The sequence below is a fragment of the Hermetia illucens genome, chromosome 1, assembly GCF_905115235.1.
Source record: "Hermetia illucens chromosome 1, iHerIll2.2.curated.20191125, whole genome shotgun sequence".
NCBI lineage: Eukaryota > Metazoa > Arthropoda > Insecta > Diptera > Stratiomyidae > Hermetia > Hermetia illucens.
Window position 1 is genome coordinate 136,241,554 of NC_051849.1, and position 23,468 is coordinate 136,265,021.

At 39.5% G+C, this 23,468-nt stretch overlaps 2 protein-coding genes across 6 annotated transcripts in view; one reads left to right on the plus strand and one right to left on the minus strand.

Moving 5' to 3' along the window:
* Window positions 1-1,644: 1,644 nt before the first annotated feature.
* Window positions 1,645-21,998, minus strand: LOC119656779 (FUN14 domain-containing protein 1). 4 transcript variants are annotated; one of them, XM_038063366.1, is made up of 4 exons: window positions 21,843-21,998; window positions 21,289-21,439; window positions 13,845-14,040; window positions 1,645-2,035 (listed from the first exon to the last, which is right to left on the minus strand). In XM_038063366.1, exons 2-4 carry the CDS (start codon window positions 21,426-21,428, stop codon window positions 1,856-1,858), a joined length of 516 nt encoding a protein of 171 aa, XP_037919294.1. In that variant the 5' UTR covers window positions 21,429-21,439; window positions 21,843-21,998; the 3' UTR covers window positions 1,645-1,855. The 4 variants fall into 4 exon arrangements, with proteins under 4 accessions (XP_037919294.1, XP_037919303.1, XP_037919323.1 ...); XM_038063375.1 differs by lacking the exon at window positions 21,843-21,998 and adding an exon at window positions 21,494-21,754; XM_038063395.1 differs by lacking the exon at window positions 1,645-2,035 and adding an exon at window positions 8,106-8,472.
* Window positions 21,999-22,509: 511 nt separating this feature from the next.
* Window positions 22,510-23,468, plus strand: part of LOC119646931 (histone demethylase UTY) — a 116,943-nt gene continuing 115,984 nt past the window's right edge. The window contains exons 1-2 of one of the 2 annotated variants that reach the window (XM_038047616.1): window positions 22,510-22,702; window positions 22,931-23,451. In XM_038047616.1, the coding sequence (XP_037903544.1) occupies window positions 22,635-22,702; window positions 22,931-23,451 (589 nt within the window). In that variant the 5' untranslated portion in view covers window positions 22,510-22,634. Of the gene's footprint in view, window positions 22,703-22,775; window positions 22,793-22,930; window positions 23,452-23,468 lie in introns of those variants that run through there. The other variant, XM_038047617.1, reaches the window with a different exon arrangement.

Below are 23,468 nucleotides of genomic sequence, written 5' to 3' on the forward strand. Positions count from 1 at the left end.
TGACTGATCATGATCATATGACTTTTTTCTTTGGGGTTATGTGAAGTCCCTGATTTTCACTTTACTACTGTTATTTGTGAGATACTGAATACTACGCTCAAGCGTATCGTAAAAATTGGACTATTAGGATGGACTATTTGAAGCACAGATAGCACAGATATGAGATAATTTTTAAAAAGTAAATGACAGATTGTTCTTTCCGATTCGATTGAATTACTCTCTATTAGAGACACTGGACTCTTTCGTTATTAATAATGGATTCCGACTTTTCTCATAATCATCACTTATTCTCCATATTCGTTTCAGTGTCACTTCCAGATGCCGAGTGCTCTTTATAATTTATCTTTTAACTTAAGCTTCGTCAATTATTGATAATTTTCTATCGGATTTGCGTCTAAGTACTAATCATAAAAGTTGATTCGTCCGTAAATTGCCCTAATCTAGGCCAAACCCTTCGCTTACTAAACTTAGAGACTTTTCGATGAGTTGCGCTGATTATGCAGGTTTCGTTGTACCCTTGTATAAAACACCGGATTCTCGAAGAATGCCTGATTGTCAGAGTGAAATTATGCGGTGTTTCCAACGATTAATTAATTGAAATAATAAAACTTGTTGTTTCTTTTTCGTTGGTGTGGGTATTTATTCTTGCAAATACCGATATTTCGGGAACCACTTGTTCCCTTCATCAGTGCAGTGGGAGTGGTTCCCGAAATATCGGTATTTGCAAGAATAAATACCCACACCAACGAAAAAGAAACAACAAGTTTTATTATTTCAATGCCTGATTGTGTTTAATGACACCTTCATGGACCTTTTTTCCTGTAATTGATGATTGTTTTATTCTATGCGTTAACGGTACCTTTATAAATGTCTTTGAAGCATTTAGGTGTCTACTATTTGGGCTAGGCTCGTTTTTGAATCCTTTTTATAACACGCGAGAAACTCGGTTTCGAGGCGTTTCTGTTACTAGATAATCATGTGAATTGAAATAGGAATGCAATTGGGATATCGCTTTTACACGAGAGGATTAAAATCCTGGCTACCCGAATTCTACGCTTATAAATAACGAAATAATAGGGTACACGCTATTAATAAACGTACTGTAACTCACGAAACTTAATTGAAATCGTTCAAATAGAACTCGTGTGAGATAAAGCACTCATTCGTGTACTTTTCTCCCCCCTTTCCCTCTCCTCCTACCACATACCCTCCTTTTCTTCTGATGAATTCGACCCTATGTCGGAATGGTTGTTCAAAGTGCTAAAGAAATTTGGAAGAATACTGAAGTGGTCAGGTGTTAAATATATTGTTTAAGTTTAAAGGGATAAAAAATAAAATAACTTAGTTACAGAATGAGGAGTAATTCATGGATAGGACGTTTGTCGGGAGTGAAATTGACAGAATTGATACTTTATAATTACACAAAACTTATTTATTCATATCCGTATAATTTCGAATCTCATTCGACACAGCATAATTGATACCAATACTTTTAACAATCATGTTTGCACGAAATTAACATCCCAACTAGAAGCAAGGCTTCCGTTTCACTTCTTTAGACTAGTTTCATGACTACTTATGAGATTCGCGAAAGTGATGGCGAAATTCATGTTAATGTTTAAAAACAAAAAGAAAATTTCTGCAATGGATTTTGTTTCTAAAACTTTTATCATTCAACTTTGGATTGATTAAAATAAATTTTAAACCTACATTAATATAAGAAAAGACAATTTGGATCGCTTAATAGTATGAAATTACATGACAATTACAGAGTTCATCTCACGAAAATTGCCGATCTAAGCAAAACTTAAAATTACGATGTGTAATTATTTCTGGATGTTGCTAGTAACAAAATTTAGGATGCGTATACTCCGATGGCCAATCCACCACAAAAGCCCATTACGAACAAATGAAGGCTATTAAATTTTACTCCGGTTTCATCACCAATAAATCTAGTGTACCATCGTCTAGGTTTAAGTTTCCTACCGAAGAAATCCTCAGCAGTATCGATTTTACGATCGACATAGCGCTCAGCCTGAAATTATACGCATAATGCCATATGCTTGAGAATTGCTAAAATATATCTTACAATCGGAAAGAGTTTAAATAAATTTATGATAGCAATAAATAAAACTATGAGGAAATAAAAACTTGAAGTTTAATATTAATTATCTCTCTGATAAATATTTTCAATTGAAACTAATTTACTGTACCCCATGCAATTTTCCCTCGCGACATGAGTATTCATTCATTAAATTTCATAATAGTGTTCATCTTAAGGAAACTCAATTATGGACTACTTTCCTCACTCAAAAAAATAAGCATGTCTTTTCCTTTGAAAAAAACTATTTTATTCTGATTTAACATTTATTATATATATTTTTTTCAAATTTGAATTATGGCATTGTAGATAATGTAGAAAATGGTGCGAACGAAATATTGCAAAAGTAAAATTGCGAATCTAAATGCATCCCTAAAGCCAAAAAATCGAAAATCTGGAGAGACTTAATTAGGACCAATTTTTAAGGTTTTGTGTCTGTCCGTCACACGCATTTTTCTCGGAAACGGTTACAGCGATTAACACCAAATATGGTAGAAAGGTGGGAACTGTGAACACTCACGCATACAGTGAGTTACATCCTCTTACGTCGAATTTAAGGGGTTAGTACTTCGAAAACGGTCTTAGTTTTGACATTTGTTGGAAAGGTGAGGAGTGCGGGGGGTTGAAAGTGACCATTCCTTTACGGGGGCCATTCTCAGAAACTACCCAACCGAAAAATCTGGAAAAAATCAAGAGGCTGCCACTATATGGTGCCTGGGCTCCGAAATACCTTCCACACTGATATCTGCACAAATAAAGTGAATAATAGTATATTACTATAATTTTTAGTAATTCGCTGCAAAACCCCCCTTATGTTCATGCTGGGGCCACCAAATTTCGCAACAATATAGGGTGTAACATAGAGCATGATGTTACCAAGTTTAGTGGAAATCGCACTATTGCTAACAAAGTTATAATACGTCAAAGTTGTCGCTTCTTTGCAAATTAAAGGCTATAAATGTCAATATCATCCGAAAGTGGATATTCTCACATAATATTGTATATGCATATATTACGTGCTACGTACTAAGAAATGCACAAAACCTTTCGTACCTGAAGCGTCCAGCTTCCGGTTTCCCGACTTGCTATTCTTAGAATTCAGTCTAAAAGTTGATTCCAACCAATTTCCAAAATTTCCAAAAAATCTAGGCTGCTGGTAGAGAACAGACAAACGATGAGAAAGAGAATTTGTACCCAGGTTTGCCCATCAGGCTTATCGTTGCTAAATTTGGGAAAAGGAAAAAAAATATTAATCGTAAACTACTAAGAACAAAGGGAATGATGAAAAATCATCATCATCAACGGCGCAACAACCGGTATCCGGTCTAGGCCTGCATTAATAAGGAACTCCAGACATCCCAGTTTTGCGCCGAGGTCCACCAATTCGATATCCCTAAAAGCTGTCTAAAGTCTTGACCTACGCCATCGCTCCATATTAGGCAGGTCTACCTCGTCTTCTTTTTCTACCATAGATATTGCCCTTATAGACTTTCCGGGCTGGATCATCCTCATAAATACGGATTAAGTGACCCGCCCACCGTAACCTATTGAGCCCGATTTTATCCACAACCTGATGTTCATGGTATCGCTCATAGATTTCGTCGTTATGTAGGCTACGGAATCGTCTATCCTCATGTAGAGGGCCAAAATTCTTCGGAGTATTCTTCTCTCGAACGCGGCCAAGAGTTCGCAATTCTTGCTAAGAACCCAAGTCTCCGCGGAATACATGAGGACTGGCAAGATCATTGTCTTGTACAGTAAGAGCTTTGACCCTATGGTGAGACGTTTCGAGCGAAACAGTTTTTGTAAGCTGAAATAGGGTAATGAAAAATAGGGGATCCAATTTTTGCATCTGAGAAACTGCGTCCTTGTAATGGCACAGAAAAAAAACAACAAAATGATTTGCGTAAGAAATAGCATCTTCCTAATATCAAATTTTATTGAGGCAAACGACAATAGATTTAATGGAATTTCAAAATCACACCTGGTTCCATCGCCCCAATCAAACCGCAAATATACTATATTGACAAAAATCGATACTAGAATAATTTGGATAGGAAGTGGGTCACACAACTTGTATTCCGGGTTGAGCTTAAAAAGAGTTCCACCACTAGCTTCTGAATGTCGAATACCAATTAATTCAGCTACGAATGAGTGAGTCAAATCAGGGGCGGGGCAATGCTACACATTGCCTTCTACAGTGTATCTACTATAGTGTACCATTACAGTCTTGAATGAAGTGCTCTTACACGCTTCAATGCCCTGAGCCAATTGGATTGTCGGGCCAACTATTATTATTAGTAAAAAAAGCAATATTGCTCCAAGCAAACAATATTAAATTTCCGTTAAAAGAAGTAGAGTGAAAGAATTCCACAGATGGGACCTGAACGTATCGTATATCATCCAATGAATAAAACATAATCTGCACAATATCGCCCAAACTAGAACAAATACACATCTTCATTTATCGAAGACCACTTGTAGCCTTCCTCAATGCTACAGTTCGAAACCTTGAATTATCATCGTTTTACTCCATATAAGAACTATGAAAATACCCCAATAGTTTCATTTGGCCATTTTATTTGACAACGCACAATTTTTTATCAAGCTGCGAATTACATTTTTCTTTTATTAATCATAAATGATCTCTTTTCTTTTGCAGACTAGCCAAAAAACCCCAAGAAGTGAGCACAGCCTTCTCTTAAATTTATTCTTGGTGTTTAATTAGAAATATATATGAGTTCCGAACAAAACGTCCTAGGCACCACCCTGGTAGACACTACCGCTATCAACTAGAGAGTTAAGTAAAAACTGGAAAGTAGCGACAGGTAGAAATTTTGAACTAGAACAAACTGAACATTGAGATTTCGCAAGTCACTGAAACCACCTGCTACAGATGATTATTTCTTAGCAAGAGTTCTAGAAGCTGTTTTAATTTTCATGTGTTATATACGAAGAGCGTGGAGGCATATAAATGTTACCATCCTTCCGAGAAGATTTTTTTCAGTCTAAATCGTCCAGATCCATATTATATCAAATCCTGAAGATATTAGAGGCAATCTTAGACAATTGCGTTGGAACTATTGTTCTAACAATTAATCTCCTACATACTCCTGTGTAATTGACAGGTGCACGAGAGTCAGTAGAGACAAAAGAAAAAACCTTATTTGCGTTTTGGGGTATCGAAGTTGTCATCCATAACTCTTCGCACGCAAAAGTAGAGAACTTCCTTATTCGTAAAGAAGTCAAGGATATCGTCGCCTTTGGTGGGCCAGTATATCACCCAGGGCAGGTTAGTAGACGTACCAAAAAAGACCATGCTATAGTTACGAATGCAACTCAAGGTAGCATATTACCACGAGTAACGTGGACCATCGAAGTAGACGAACTTCTAGAAGAATAGTGATAATAATACTCTGTACATAAGGGTTACCAGCAACTGATACATAAAAATGGAGCTGAACATCTATTCTATGCAAACTAGAAGATACAAACTAAGATAATTTAGGACTATTAGGCTATATAGTGCGGTTGTCAAGCGATAGACACGGAAGCAAACGTATTTCGGAATTATTTTAAACCGAAGGTTGATCTTATGTCAGTAGCACATACTATATATTACACGGATCAAAAAGTTAGAAAAGTCAGAAAGTCCTGTTTTCCGTTCATAAGGTTGCCACATCTATTATTCACATTTCTTCAAAATTTCAGCGTCGTAGCTCAACAATTACCAAAAGGACGACGTACTAATGTGTGTTTTTTCGTTTTTCTACAATTTTAAAAATGGAATCGAATTTGCAACGAGTGTGTATTAAATTTTCGTTTAAAAAGCATGATTCCCATTCCTTAATTTGACTTAATATTCATCAAATAGGTGTTCAACGTTTCGACAGGACTGTCAATTACGCTTGAATGGTCCAGTTCATCCGGCCGCCAGTTGGACTGGAAACACCACCCACGTACCAGCACCAGGCAGCACCATCAGCTCAACTTTAGCTATGGAAGGCGTTGAGACTCAAATTTGAAATATTTTTTCGTTTGAGCATTAATAAAAAATGTTTACCAGCAATGAAAATGCCCATGAAATTTTCGCTCATGCCCCCCGTGCGTACCGGTTTGCACGATCTGCTTTCCGGCCAGCCGAATCGCTGTAAGTGCTAGAATTAAAACAAATAATTATAAATCACATGTCATTCCGAACGACATTGAAAATGAGTGACCATTAGGTGCCATTTTAAATCGAAGAGAGGAAGGAAGAGTACCGTACCAGTGGAATCATTACCTCAATCGCGAACCATAACTGAAAACAAGTTAGGAAAAATCGAATAACTTGGCCCACTCATGTATTTGACTTTTTTCAAAACCAACAAACAGAACAAAGCACCTGAAGATTAGCAGATAATATTCCACTTCAATAAGCAGCAAAGTGATAGCAATTGGCTAAATATTCAAAACAGGAAAAGCGATCTGTATATTTAAACCAGCGACTTTGGATTTGCAATGCTATTTTAATACAAAACGATAACAGAGCACACATTTCCACGACTTTTTCAATTACAATTCAATCTACCTACTTAGGCTAGAACGCATTGGTGCGAATATTGGTTAACAAATCGATTTAGTTGTTTGAAATTTATCGGAATGGTAATTAATAGGAAATTATGTGATTATTTTAAAATAATCCAACAACTTCACTCTTCTTTCAGATGAAAGTCTGACACTTTTCACCATTCTGTTCATAATACAGATAACCATGAAATAAGTTGAAGGAGTTGGAAACTGACAATTTTAAGAATATGCACAATTTTACTTCCGTCCGTATATCCACAATTGCTGTTGCCATACAATGTATGGGATTTTAATGACTCTCGTTATTTTGGATTGAATGAGGTTTCCAGAGAATATACTTTTGTTGTATTATAACTTCATTAGTAATGTATTCGCACAGAACTTTCCTTCTTCCGTCAATGTAAATATTAATAAGACTCGTTTTTAAGGGCATTAACTAAAACTTCTTGTTTAATATTTCATTCAACAACGGAGATTTCACATTTCCCATACATCCATCAGATTTCAGGTCAATAGTTCCGAAGATTTCTAAATAAACTGCATCAAAAGAATCAGTGGAAAACCAAATATATATAACCAGAAAGGCAATGGAATGAAATTCATAGATTTAAAATTTTCAAATTTCCTCTAATTATGATAGGGTATATTTCTAGTACTACTATCATCATAAAACGGCGCGACAACCGGTATTCGGTCTAGGCCACTCTTAATAAGGAACTGCAGGCACCTTGGGTTTGCGAGGTCCACCAATTCGATATCCCTAAAAGCTGCATGGCCTCCTGGCCTATGCCATCGCTCTATCTGAGGCAGGGTCTGTCATGCTGTGTTTCTCTTCTTCCACCATAGATATTGGCCTTATACTTTCCTGGTTGGATCATCTTTACCCACACGGATAATGTGACTCGCCCACCGCAACCTGTTGAGTCGAATTTTATCCACAACGAGACGGTCGTGATAAGGGAATGCAAGTCTTTGACCCAATGATGAAACGTTCCGAGCGGAACAATTTTTGTAATCTGAAATAGGCCCTGCTGGCTGCCAACAACCGTGCGCGGATTTCGTCGTCCTTGCTGTTACAGGTTGTGACTTTCGATCCTAGATGGACGAAATCTTCTTTCTCGTTCTCATTTGACCAGTGCCACTTGATGCTATGTGTTGTGCAGTCCAAGATCTCGCGTCACTTGCTCGATCTAGGTAAAATAAATTGTACTTCTGTGGTTGTCCTTCCCATAATGACAATATCAACAGCATAGACCAGTAGTTGAGTGGACTTAAAGAGGATGGTGCCTCTCGTACTATGTCTACGCCTTAATCTGACTAATTAGATCAACTCATATAAGGAATTCATTTTTGGCAACATTCGTTTTTCAACTAAAAAAAATAACGAAAGTGTTCCAAACACTAGAATATAAAGATCTGGAAATAAAATTTGCGATTTGCTTCATTAAATACTTTATTGCGAAAATATCACTTTTCAACTATTCTATACGTCTTGCCCAAATGCTTTCAATTTAACATAAAATTCGCCGATGAAAATCTTATGGAGTCCGTTGAAGGAATTTGAAGTATTCACTGAAATTGGTCTAATTTTTATGGAAGCATCATCTTCTTTAGGGAACTTCAATTTACACCATTCAAAAGTAAACAATAAAAGTATGGGAAATAAAAGGCTCTCTTGTTTCTTTTTTAATACTAATCTACACGTAAGTTTCCCTTTGTTTTCATCCGGAACCAATGCCCAAGAATACACCTCCAACGAAAGACATGGCTAAAACCATGTTTTTTCTCGACATTTCTGTAATCTGGGCGAGAAACGAATGCTATTTACGAATACAATCAAGAAACAAAACAATAATTAGCTCGTCTGGACTAACATACTAAAAAGACACTATTGTAGACACTGGTGAACGAAACTCCGGTACATAGACAACCATTAGTTCAACTGTGTGCTTTCACTTTTGTTAAGGATTACAATTTGGCTGATGAACAAAGCTACATTTGACAAACGAATCTTGTTCGAATCATGTTGAATAACCACATGCATCAAATACATATAAGTATTTTTTTCTAAAAGCGTTTATAACGCAAAAAGAAGGCACCCGTGAACAACGTACTAGTAGAATGTATAATAATGTGTAATGCTTGCCTTTTTAGGTGTTTACAATATGTAACCTATAATTCCAATAATTATAAACAAATACAAAAGAAAAAATAGACATAATTGAAGTAGTATGTGCATGTGTGAGAGGCTGACTTTAACGACTTCAGCCTATCAAAGTATAAAAATATTACAAAGCATATTTGAGCCTATGCATAGCAATTTGCGATTTCAATACATTTAGCCAAAGGCGAGAAATATGAAACTGTCTTTCTAAGAGAAAGTATTATCTCTTGTTAAGAGAAGGTATTATCTCCTTATTTCTTCTCGTTCTACTGCAATTTCGTTCGCCACATCTACATTGTGCCTTATTTAGCAAAAACACGTCTCCAAAAAATTCAAGAAAAAACTTTTTTAACACTAGAGTATAATCGCGCTCGGTCGGTATTATGTTCTTATATTCAAAATGTTAGGATACGCGGCTATGATCTGTAGAGCGCTTCTGCACACGAACTCAAGCATTTGAAACCAATTAGCACCAACTAGCAATTTTAGAATAGAGCATTGTAGCAGAATTAAATGATAGAAAGTTGCCTGAATAGCCTAAGCTCTTGCAAAGTTCATTTATATGCTATGTTATAAAACACGGAAGTATAAATGAAAAATAGGAAAAATCGTTGATGATCGTAGACTTACTTGCTTCGGACTAAATCGGGTGACAGGTATTTAGCGAATAGTGAGAAGGCAATTGATTGCCAATAATATCGCCTAGCGCTCAGAGAACGTGTTTACTAACTCGGAACGGACATTTCTTCAATAAGAGATCGCAAGCACCGCGATTTTTGCCATTGTTTTATAAAACAACAACATTCGAAAACCATAAAAATATCGAAGTGAAATTTCTGGACGGCAGCAATGACAGCAACGGTCACATCTCTAAAATACTGGAACACAGTAAAAAAATGGATTTTTCAGAAGGAGAGAATGCGAAGGATCGATAAATAGGGTCAAGGTGAACTGTACAACGGCACATTCAATTAAGTAAGTGGGGGTGATATGCGCATAGAAAACATGTGAAACCTTTAAGGGGGTCATCCCGGGTGAAGGCCGTTTTTCTCGCTTTCTTTAGAAATTTTTGTGAAGAACTGGATAAAGGTACAAATATAAATTTTTCACCATATATTAACATCTTGAGTATGTGCAGTAATTTTTCCAGTTCGATAGCATAAAATTCTTTTGATTTTAGCGAAGCCATTCGAACGACTCCGAAACCAAAAAAATCACTTTGCCTATATATTCTACACTGTATCAAGATACAAATAATGCAATAAGAAAAATCGATTCCTCGGATCCGACACACGGGATGACCCCCTTAGTCCCCGCAAATAACATTCGCGTTCCCCAGAACTTCTGCCAAAAGCTCCAAAACCTTGGCATGGTCGATGATAACGCCCGCAGTCGAGTGTTTCTTGCAAACACTCTCTTTAAGCACAAATCGTGGATACAGCTGAATCCGATGTCCAATCGGCAGAACAGTGCGAATGAACGATCCCGCTAGCATCCCTACAATACAGTTCCCGAAATTTGACGCAAAAGCTCGTAGAGGTAGCAATCACGCCATTTTATTTAAATAGCATGCTGGTCCCAAGATAAAGCAGGAGGGTTTGAAACAACGTACTTTGAACTATCCTACCTGATTTCTCTTGGTGACAGGTCCCGCGAGAAGCTGACCAAGAAAATGCATTCAATGTCGTTAAGAGCAAAAATGATCGTGGTGAATTCAAAGCCTCAGGGAAGGGTTTTCACCTCAGTCGACTCGGCAGGACGGGTCCCAAACCTGTTGAGAAATCAGTTAGGGTTCTTGATGCATAGACGGTGTCAAGACGTAAGTAAATTAGTCTGGGGGTGATTGGTGTCCTGCAAATCATGTCACTGATAAAACCGCGTGAGGAACGCACTAGCCCGCTGGCCGAGCTGCAACCCAACACTCTCACTCACTAAATTCTCCAATTGGATTATTGAGGAAGGTAGAACATAATCTGACTGGCAAGAAAGCATCAACGTTCCGATATAGGAAAAGAAAAGTTGAAGAGCATAATGCTCAAATTACTGTCCGAACCGGTTACTGGTATGGAATTACCATGAAGATTTTTGAAATCATACTTGACAACGGCGATATTGTTCAAATAACATTGCTTTTATGGATCTAGAGAAGCCGTTTGACCGTGTGTCACACAAACTCATCAGATACGTTCTGCGGCAACACCTAGTACCAGAAGGACTGGCGCTTTGGGTTAAATTGCTATACCACCATCTGAAAAGTAAACTTCGAAGTGTGGCACATATATCAAAGCCGTTTCGTGTCTCTATCGGTGTTAATCAAGAAGGAGCCCTCTTACCGCCCGTCTTTGTTCTTATTATGGACACTTTCACACGGGATATGCAGCATTCAATGCTCTACATACTGCTCTACGCAGATGATGTTTTCCTAGCTTTTCATAGCAAAGCTGATCAATGAAGCAGGCACTATCAATAGCATCATGAAACAGGCACTATCAATGGCAGTAACCTGACTGAACAGAGTGATTTAAATATCTCAGACCAATGCTATTAGTCAATGGGGAACTACATTATGAAGTTGGAATTTATGTCCATGGTTTTTTTACAGTTAATATATAAACTAAGAAAAGAACTAGATATTATTCCTTATACTGTAAATTTTTTTTATTAGTACGTTGTCTCCGAAACAATTGTATTGGGAAGGAAAATAAAAAAAAGTACTGTATAAAAAACAATATCTAGTTCTTTTCTTAATTTATGCATTATGAAATTATCTCACGCATCAAAAGCAACTTGGATGCAGTGGTGTTCCATAACTTGTGTTCTTTGCGATCGACTTTAATTCAGTTAACGATACCTCGTGGTAACCGAGACGAAGATGTTGCGTTCAACCCGTGGCGTAACACGCTTTGATCCCATCCGAAGTGACAATATCCGCGATCGATACAGGGTTGCAACGGACGAGGAAAAATTTCGAAATGCGTCTGTGATGGTATGGACATACAACGGGAAACGACAAAAAGGTCGACCGAAACAGCGATGCTTGATACATTGGATGGTGATTGAAGACCCCGCGACTCCATTCAGATCAAGCCTTTCACCGAACAAAATGACCCAACCATCGACAAATACTGAAGAAGAAACCAAAACTGAGGACAACACGCTTCTTATTAATTCCATATTTTGTAACCCAATTTTGTCCTTTATAATAAAATTATAAAGCCACTTCTCATTTAAATTTTATACAAAAAACAATGCGTGAGATTAGTGATGGAGGGTGAAAAGAGGAATGAACCTATGATGTACCCCTCTTTAAAAGGGAAAAATAAGCTACCATTGAAAGACGCTTGAATTTCTCTATTGGATATGATTTGAGTTTAGAGAAGCGAAGCATGGTCGACGGAATCAAACCGTTTGCATATGCAGGATCTTTTCTTGCATTCAAAAATTTTACAACATAGCAAGATGGTTCCGGCTGAACGTCAGAATTGGAATACAAGCTGCTTCTGCACAATAAGGTCTCCAAAGTGAGTCGAAAGGGTGCCCCTCACATACTTTATCAGAATTTATGAAGGATGGAATTCAGCGGGATTCTTCAGAAGAGGAGAAGGGGTTGACAATGCCGCTGAGTGGAACGAAAAAATATTGTTTACATTTTACTTTTTTTTGGAAACCACAATCGACGCCGACACCGAATTTACCAATAAAAAATTCTACAATCAAGAAGTTTAGAGAAACAATGGAAGATGCATGATTTGGGAGCAGAAGAGAAGATAGAGGAAAATGATCACAAATTTAAGTAGTCGACAATCAAATAATCAAATTTAATATTAGTTAAAGGGAGGAGTAATTGATAAGGATCGAGCAAACCTCGCTAAATGTTTGGTATGTGCTTGTCTGATTATAGTTTTCGTAGAATAGAGCAATAATTACACGATCTTCGATGCTACCTGCAATGCCCTGCCAAATAATCTAAGAAATGAGTTTTATACTACTAGGATTTCAGCCCTGACGCCGGACCGTCACAATAGAACAGCACTACACACAAACTGAACTTTCTAATTCAGAGTTTTCTACAAGAAACTTAATACAATTCGGCGGGAACTCGTAAAATAGATTATCCCGGATAATAGGACGAAAGTATTTCTCGCATACAGTTCGACGGTTGTTACAATAATTGTGAACAATTCCATTTTTCACGGCCTTCAAAACATTCTAGTTGTCAAAACTTGAATTATATTATGATGATATAACACAATACAGCATGTTTTAAACACTGGAAATTACTGGTGGGTTTATACTCTGAATGATTCCTGTATTATATCACTATATACTAAACGACGCGACTACTACAATACGAAGAAACTATGATAAAATTCTATTCTCGAAAATGTCACCATATCTCTGCTTGATATTTTCCACGCCTGATGGGATTACGCTGGAAACACATACATGTGGTAATAATTTCTCGCAGCGTCGGGTCGACATTTGAGATCTAGGCCATGCATTTAGAAACGAATTTGCAACATAGGGCAACCTTCAGTTGTCATCACCACCCTCATCGACAATAAATCGGTTTCGTGCATGGATGTATGGGTGGCGGGGCTTTGCCGATATTGACGATATTTACATTATTTTCAAGTGACGATTTTCCTCCTCTTTTGTTCAAAAAACATTAAATACAAGGATTCTAACCAGGATATATACAGCGTCAGCGGGTGTGAAGCGCGAAAGGTACATATTATGAAATATATATTACAATACATAAGTTCTTACGTTCAGCTTCAGTAGATTACTGCATGCATCATTTTTTTATTATCTACATATCAACGCCAATACATTGCAGTGATTGAAAAAAAAACATTAAAATTGTTCCCCATGACGACAGCGAGAAATGCAGTAAACATTACAAGTGAATACAAAATTTTATGAATTATGATATGGCAGACAAAATAGCGCGAGTACTCATATGTTAAAATAGTTTTTCCTTTGTTATTAAACTTTAAAATTTCTTACCTTATCCATCCAGGACTTTTTGTTTCCAGTGACGGCCTCTTCCACTCTATCCGTTACCTTATCCACTTCTTTTTCTACTTTGCCCCAATCTATCTTAACAATGCCATTTTCGTTTGCAATTTCAAGAAAAACAATGGTTCCGCCGATAGCTAATGCAGCCATTTTACCAATTTTGACAAGCGCAAAACCAGTAATCCTGAAAGCAATAAACAATTATAAGAATGGAAATTATTAAGTAAACAAGTTGGAATACCGGAAGCTGGCGCTTCGGGTATACAAGATTTGGTGTTCATCTTATCTGAGAAACTTCTACGCGTGCTTTTCCATCCGTATATAGCTACAAATCCAACATACTTCGTCATATTTTTCCAAGCTATTCGTACATATTACAGCCATAGATATTATCCTCATCCTAAACAAACTGCATATTACTAAATACTGTACATATGCATGCATGTATATAAATTGATCGTATCCATATTTCCGATTTACTTCGTGCACAAAAGCATACATATGTAGATACAGCACGATTATTGAATACCGCTGATTTAAGCACGTATATATACACACACACATATGTATGACCCAACACTGTGGCTCAATCGGAATCTTGAGGAAGGTAGAACACCATCTGACTAGCAAGTAAGTACCACAGTTCCGATATGGAAAAAAGAAATGTAGTCCAGCAGAATGTTCAAATTTCCGTTCAATCCGGTTACTTTTCCATAGCATGAAAATTTTTGAACGCATTCTTGACAATCATATTCGTGAAATCGTTGAAATAACCATGAATCAAGCCGGTGGTGTTCATCAAGGAAGCGCTTTCTCACCACTATTCTTTGTTCTTGTTATGGGCACCGTGACACAGAGCATTCAATGTCCAGCTATACACAGCTATACACTGCTTTATACAGATGATGTTTCCCTAGCATCTAATAGCAAAAAATATCTCGAGCAACTTCTCCAAAAATGGAATGATCACCTCATGCAACACGGTCTCACATTGAATCTGCATTTTTGACCACCGATACCCATGAAATATGGAAGCGACTAAGTGGTTCATCAACTTGTACTCAAGATGTAGGACAGCGAATCAAAGCCTGACAAATGGCAAAGAGGCATTTTTTTCCTCATAGAAAGGGAGATATCACGCAATGCAGCAATTACAGAGGTATGATGAGTATCATCTATAAGATATTCTCCGCTATCTTGCTAGGTCGGATAGCCCCATACGCCCAGAACATGCCAGTTCTCATGTATTCCTCGGAGACTTGGTTTCTTAGACTTGCGAACTCTTGGCAGCGTTCGAGAGAAGAGTCCTCTGAAGAATTTTTGGCCCCCGACATGAGGATGGACGATTCCGTAGTCCACATAACGACGAAATCTATGAGCGATACTATGACCGGCAAGTTGTGGATAAAATTCGGCTCAATAGGTTACGATGAACGGATCACTTAATCCGTATGGATGAGGATGATTTCGCCCGAAAAGTCTATAAAGGCAATATCTATGGTAGAAAAAGAACACTAGGGCGACCCTGCCTGAGATGGAGCGATGGCATAGGTCAAGACGCCAGGCAGCTTTTAGGGATATCGAATGGGTGGACCTCGGCGCAAAACTGAGATGTCTGGAGTTCCTTATTAACGCAGGCCTAGACAGGATACCGGTTGTTGCGCCGTTGATAATGATGATGATCCCCATGAAACAGGCACAATAACTGTCAGCGGCAGTGACCTGCCCAGAACTGAGCGATTTAAATAACTCGGATCAACGTTATCAGCCAATGGAGAACTGCGCTATGAAATTGTTTGACGCATTAACGCAACCTGGATGAAGTGGCGTTCCCAAGTGGTGTTCTTTGTGATCGACATATCAACGAACGTCTCAAATCTAAAATTTATCGCAATGTCGTCCGTCCTGTCGCACTCTATGGTTCTGAGTGTTGGCCGACTATAAAAGACAACAAACGGCGTCGTGGGGTAATGGAGACGAAATCCGGACATCCGAAATGAGGATATGCGCGATTGATATGAGGTTGCACCGATCGTGGAAAAAACTAGGAGAGAAGCGTCTTCGATGATATGGTCACGTAATTCACGCTAACGAGAATTCACTTGCCAAGATTGGTCTGAACATTGAAGTCGATGGTAAACGACCAAAAGGCCGGACGAAACAATGGTGGCATGATACGCTGGATGGGGATTTAAAAGCCTCGAGGTTGCATCCAGATCAGAAACATGATAAAATAAAATGGCGAAACCGATTACGAAGAGTCGACCTCGCTTGTGAACGAGACAAAGGCTGAAGAAAAAGAACAAGATATACATACACACACATGTATGTCTCGAGTAATTGATGTTGGTATAGAAATGACTAAGAAACTAAATCAAAATCTTTTTTGCGACCCCCCATTCATAAGAGCTCACTTCGTTGTGGAACTGACAAATTGATATGTGATGATAACGTCATAGACGTTTTACAATGCACGAAAATCACAAAAAATCTTTTTGTACTTCTAGGAAGAACTCAAGAGGGATTCACGGGTAAATTTTTAAAACTTCATTTAATTTCTTTTGTATGCATTTTGGGGCCTAGATTTCATTTATATACACCATTTTGCATTTTCAGATTTTTCGGTTGGATACGTTCTGATAACGAGACCTGCTATATTTCTTGAAGATCACATTTTGAGCCCTCACTCCCCTACTTTCACTCGACATCAAATATGGGACCAATTCCGGAAAGTACTAATTGGGAGCATTCATTAGGTACTCCACATAGCCATATTCTGTAAAAAAATGTTGCGCCCCCTCTTTGGTGAAAGGTGGTAACAAAACGCCCCCCACATTGTAGAGGAGAACTACAAATTATTTAGTATCATGCTCGAGTTACATAGAGCTTGAAAATAATCTTGTAGCAACCCTGAGAAATGCAGAAGTACATAAGAATGAACGGACAGATTTCACCGAAAAATAATGTTGCAATCTACAACGGTTCAATGTTAGGATGAAATAAAGATTACTGATATAGACTCCAATGAGCAAGTTCACAAACACAGTTAAAGAAATATCGTACAAATTTTGAAATTTTCCAATGTTTCTTCGTTGCTTTTGGGATTTTCCAATGTGAAAGAGAATTATTAGAAAACGCGTTGAAACAGCGAAAATGAATGATATCACCGAAATCTTGAAAGATTTGATGTAGTCACTCACACATTCCCTATCAGCCAGGCATTCGATAGTTAATTTAGCTCTTATTTTTGCGACTATCATGCTTCAACAAAGTTCATTTAAAAAACTTCACTGCATCGCGTTTTATTTCTAAAGAACTTCGACGGCACTTCTAAAACGACAATCAAAGTCCGACAGATTAGGCAATGTCGATTGTTGCGATCAATCTTTCGCATCCGTTGTGGAACCTTCTCCTCTGAATGTGACGTGTTGCAAAGTTCAAAACACAGATTGGAGTTCCTGCCAGATCTTAGTCGGCCGAGATTCAAAAAGTCAACCATAATATTTAAAGGGCTAGTAGAGCAACTCACAAGCATCCAGAAAAACATTAAATGACTCAGTATAAAGTTGATCATTCTCAATATATTGGCAATTCAATAGAATTCGTTAAAATCGTCCTCTTGAATCAGATTTTCGAGTGTCATCCCTAAAGAATTTCATATTCTTAGATTCTGATTTAAGTTTTTCTATGCTAATTAGTCATCTCATTACTCAAATAGCAAAATTTGAATAAAAATTCAAAATTTTTACGAACAAATCTATTTTAAACTGAATTTTTCTCCAATTTATTATACACAATATACTAATTTTCTTCTCTTTGACTGCGATGGCTGACGCAGGGAGGCTGGAAGAATATAAGAGCCTGTAAGTCGGTCTCCAATAATTCCTGCCCAAGCTGTTAAATTCTATTGGCTTCCATATACTATATCACGATTAACTTCACCAGTAACTATTGTACCAATTAAAAGTCCTTTCTTCGCTAAAAAGATAGTTTTAATGAAATTACGATTTTCCCTAATTTACTCGTTACAAAAATGTACTCCACTTCGACTTGAAATGTCATCATTTAAACTGTTTTATTGTTGAGATTGCCTCCACGGTATGCTTCTTTCAGATTACGATAACACTTAAGTTTTTTCCACTAATTTCATTTGTCAGCTGCTCTTACGATCACCAATATTTAAAGGGTTAGGGAGCCAAAAAAATTAACAGTTTTTGCCTATATTTGCATGAGGTATCGCCTTATCATCAGTTGTCATTTTTTTTCCAGGCTAAATCATTTCAGCTTGAACTAAAGATCCCCTTCTTGGGTTCTTCGGATCTTGCTGACAACCTTATGGCCCGGCAGATGCTCTCAGTGTACTACTGCATCTCCTCTCCCTAGGCGTCCTAAATACGTTGTAGCGTGCAGTGCGTCAGACTACGTGAATCTGGATGATGGACAGCGAAGCCCTACGGACATAATAACATCCTAGACCAAGTACCTCGGGAAATCTGGCCATTCCTCACGGACTATACCACACGCAAGCTGAACTTAACGAGAAACTTTGCTGTGGAGTTTTCAACCAGGGCAGACTGGAAGACCGGCGTGTTGCAAGGCTATCACACAATATTCTTCACCAACGGATCAAAGATGGTCGGTGGAATCGGTGCAGGATTTTCTCGAATGCACACAGTATATCCGAGTCGTATGGCCTCCCAGGTTTCGTCAGTGTATTTCAAGTGGAAGTACTGGCGATACTGGAAACCTGTCGATGGCTAGGGCATGACCCGATCCCCAAGCGTAGCACAGCCATTCTGACCGACAGCCAAGCGGTCATTAAGGCCTTGTACTCAACGATGGGGGCAGTGCCGATACGCACTGAACATTCTGGGCAAAAAGTTCAAGGTCACCCCCTCCCCACTGGGTTCCCGATTATAAGAACATACAGGGAAATGAGCAGGCTGAAGGATTGGCCAGGGGGATCTCTGCTCTTGACATTTCTTCGGCGGGTGCAGTCGGTGGCTCGCTTGGGACTGTCAAGGGCGGAATCTACTCGTACTACTTAGCAGACGCGGACCCCGGATGGTGAAGGCTCACCACCTGTACCAAGTCATGGAGGGTTTGGCCGGCATATAATAAAACCCGATCACGAGAGCTTTTGTGTCAGACCCATGTAAATGCATATAAGATTACGGCGGTCTGTGCGTGGCACTGGTCCATAGGGGACCACGCCGCCAGACTTGGCATACCCTACAATCGAATTGCTGCAGCTGCGGAGAAGGAGAAACTCTCAGACATTTCCTTTGTGATTCCCCAGCTCTAGCTAAAGTCAGACTACAGACACTCAGAAAGATTTTTAGCTACAGGGGAAAAGCTGCCTTCCTCCGTGAATGCTTATTGGATTCCTCGAAGCGACCACTGATACCTACCTGACACCATTTTCAGAAACTATATAAATTGTTTTATAAATTGATATTTTTTAAATTGCAAAGGTCATCATCACTTTGAAGATATAACTGTTCAAACTTTGAGGAAATTTCGAAATCGATCGGATCGGATCGTTATGAGTTTCTCGGGAATGTCCTACCCGTGTAGAGCACGCCAGATACACTCCCTGTTCACGTCGAAAGCTTTCTCGAAATCAATGAAGAACAGGTGAAGGGAAGATTTAAATTCCAGGCACTGTCCCAAAATGATCCATAGGGTGTTGATATGGTCAATGCAGAAGCATCAAGCACGGAAACCAGCCAGTCCTGCCAATCTTCAAGGGCACACGGGAATTTTGCCGATCATCTTCTTTTCCACTCTCTGGGAAAAATCTGCGATTCCCAAGATTCCTAGACAAGTGGACGTAGCAGATCTGTAGAAATTCCAGGTGCAGCGATAGATAACTCTGCAGGGAAAAGCGTCGATCCAGCGCTTATGCTCCGTTTAAGTGCAATGATGGCCGAGATGTATTCTCTTCTGCTTGGAGTCCGTATCCCAATGTTACGGTGGCTAGCCATTTCAACCATAAGAGGCGAAACTTCACCGAATGTGATACGGTTAAAAATCGAGGTGTTCGTCCTACCTTTTTAGCTGCGTTCTGCGGTATCTTCCGCTTCCCTGACCAGCGCAATAACAACTTCCCCTACATTGAAGTTGCCGCAATTTCGACGAACTGCATAGCGCCCAAGAAAAGAGCATTTTTGTTGGCGGCCCGATGCTCACCGATATGCTCAGGCAGTTTATTCAGTGTATCTGCCGTCTCATCAGCAATCCCTGTGGCAGCCAATTCCACACGGTGGAACCTGCATAAATCCGCAAACCTCCCATCATTATCGTTCTGGTTATCAAAAAAGTGCTTCCAAATCACATGGCCGAACGAGGTGTTATCAGGACCAACTTTGGCATACAAAGTGTCACCTTTAGGAAGTTTTTCTTGACCTCCGTGTAATTGCCCGTGGAGTATCCTTTTCCACTAGGTCGGAAGCCTTCGCTGGCGCAGAGCACTATATGATTGTACACTTCCTAACCTGGATCGGAATCTTGTCAGAAACCAGCTCCCAAGTCAAGAGGGCGCGCCTTGCGGAAGCCGTCAGAAACATTCCACCATCGGTTTCATGCTTACCACCACTTGGCTTTCCAGAGTATGAAAGCACATTGCCGCACGAAGGGGAGGAGTACTCTCCAGAGTCACACCATCTTCCTTGGCTTAAGCGCAGAATGTAAAGCTTCTATCATTGGAATTTCAGTCGAGTTGCAGAAAGCGAGCGTTCACAGGACCCTTGATGAACGTGCGCACACTGGCGTTTCGATAGCAGTAAAATTTGGAGATTAGCAGATTGCTAATCCAATAATTTCTATTATATTCTAGCGCCTTATACAACAAGTAGCGATGATTTCGGGTGGATTTATAAGCCCCAACTCATAGGCGATATATGTTAATCCCCGTTATTTCGATGATTTTGCTGACAGTTCCCCAGAAGAAAGAAGGCACGGTGACGGGTTATGTCGACTAAATATTAGGGGTATATCTACATCTTGGCAGACCTGCGCCTGTTTAACCTCGCCCATTTAGCCCAAGTGGTTTCCAATGTTTCAAGGATCAGACACGAATTGTCGCGCCGTTGATGATGTTTTAGAAAATATGGCACATTTACTACGCAGAATTTCATCATTTCTCTTAACAATCGAAGCAGAAGTTTTGAACCGTAACAAAATCTAAGCATACTTTAAAGACATTCTGACTCAACTCAAAGTGTCGAGATACTTCTGTGCTCTAGTGTATACCAATTGCCCCTGAAGAAGAAATGAATTTATTGCCAGTCCCAATTTGGGCCAATCATGCATTGAATTGGGATGGCCCAATCAAGCCCACGCAGGTAGTCCACCCATGGAGGCGCGAACTACCACGGCCACAGCCGCTCCTCTGAGTCACAGTCGAGCTTATCTCACTAAACACACTTACCATCCGGTGGTTGCCCCAATGCATATTTGTGTGGTGGCCGCCTTGCCGCTGATATCCACGAACATTTTCTGGAACCAGTTGCGATCGTCACGTGCCGCCTCCTCCATTAGCCGATCCACAGCAGAACTTGTGCTTGACATGATTTTCTTAGCTGCAAAAATACAAGAGTTAACGAAGCTGGTAAAGCAACGAATTCAAAACGCACGTCCGGAGTGTAGGCAATGAAAAGAACCCGAGCCTGGGATTTCGCGACGCCAACGAAATTAATCCTTCCGCGGTAGATTAGAAATGTTTACTTTTCAGAGACACCCAATATTATATAATAAAACCCGACGTACGATTTTGCAGGATTTTTTTAAACGCATGAAATCATTCTTAAATTTAGGCATCGGTGCAACAAATGCCCCCAACCTGTACAAAAAAAACGGGAAAACAAAACGACGAGCGACGGCACAAAGCAGGCGCCGTCTGGGGTAATGTCGGGTCAGGCCGACAAGATCTGCTGCACACTTTCCGACTGCCTACAGTGCGAGGCGCCCGGGTGAATCACTTACCTTCCTTCGCCACTTTGGATTTTTTCAGGGACCTTACTACTCCGCCGATCTTAGATTTTTTCGAAGCAATTTTCGACGCACTGATTCCTTCCTACGACCAAACCAATGAGACGCAGAACCAGCTGACAAGTGAGAAAGGCAATCCGTTCCACGAACCGTTGCTCTCACGAGAATCGATTCAGATTCTTTAGTGGGACGTGAAGGTGCTGGCATTTGCTTGATGGAATCTTGTCTTATTTCAAGGTGGAAGAACAAAAGATCACCATAAGATGGATAACATGCTAGTTGTATGAAAGCGAGACTCTAAAGCCTTTCAATACAAATTGTCCCACGAAATATTCAATATAAACATCAAATAACTACATTTTGAACATAGTTTCGTTCAGTTAAGATACCTAGGTTTCCAGTGAACAGTGGGCTATGTGTCTTCAATAAAGTCCATTCATATTTGCTAGAATGTCTTCGCGTAATAAACATTACTTCGTTTCTTAAATTTAATGTCATAAGACATACTTGATTCGTCATAAAATACGGAAATGTAGGTAAATCAATCGAATAACTTTTTACTTCTAGTGGAGCCTGATAGCCATTGTCCCATTTTAAACCCACACCAACATGACTACCAACATACCGAAACTAAAATCCCATTCCTTCCGGACGTGTCAGTGTCATTTGAATCGTGTAAAACTATTTGTTTATGGAGTTTTGCTTTCGCGATAATAAAGCTTGTTTCCTTCAACTGGACGAAATCTGCCGTGTTATCGTGTTCGTCGTCCGTGAATTTGCGCTAAAATGGAAGCTGATAGTGACGATATCAACCTGACAACGCAGGAATTACAAGTGTTGTCAGAGCTTGACAGGTTTGTCATGATTTCGCCGATTGGCGGATTGTTTTTGTTTCGCCCCACCTTTCTGGACTCCCACTAAAGTAGCGGCTGTTCGTTTGCTGGGTAACCGCTTGTTACCTTCGTTCATATCCTTCTATATATTAACAATTGTTCGATCTAAATGACGTCTAACCTTAAAAGTGCGTCTTGAGTATTTTTAACCCTTTTTTTCTCTCCACTTGTTTCTTGCTCCACATTCAGCCGTCAGTTTGGATTCTTGAAGTTGACAGCACCCGAGCATGGGAAAAAGCGCGCGCTCGTGTCCAAGGCCGTGAAGTACTTGGAGCGTATGCTAATTCAGGCGCAAAGTCAGAAGGAGCAAAGGAACCGGCATTCGAATTTACCGCAGAAAAGTAATGTACCGGGCAATGGCGGTGGCGGGAAAACAGGTGACGGTCGTGAAAGTGCTACTGGCGCCGGGACGGTTACGAATAACTCGTCGGAAATCGATGAAATCAAAATCAAAACGGAATACGACGATGTGGAAATGGAGGATGCACATCGGGACGGGCGCGGCGCGAAAGACTATATTTCCGGACTGGGAAGTGGGTCGGAAGTTGAGATCAAAATGGAGCAAACACCGATCAAGATCGAAGATGAGGACATGACGGAAGTGACCTCAGACTCGGACAATCACGGGGAATCCGAGGCGATTAATATCGATCCCAGGACGTACTGCAAACTAGGACACTTCCACCTGCTATTGGAGGACTTTCCAAAAGGTTTGACTAGTTTTCTC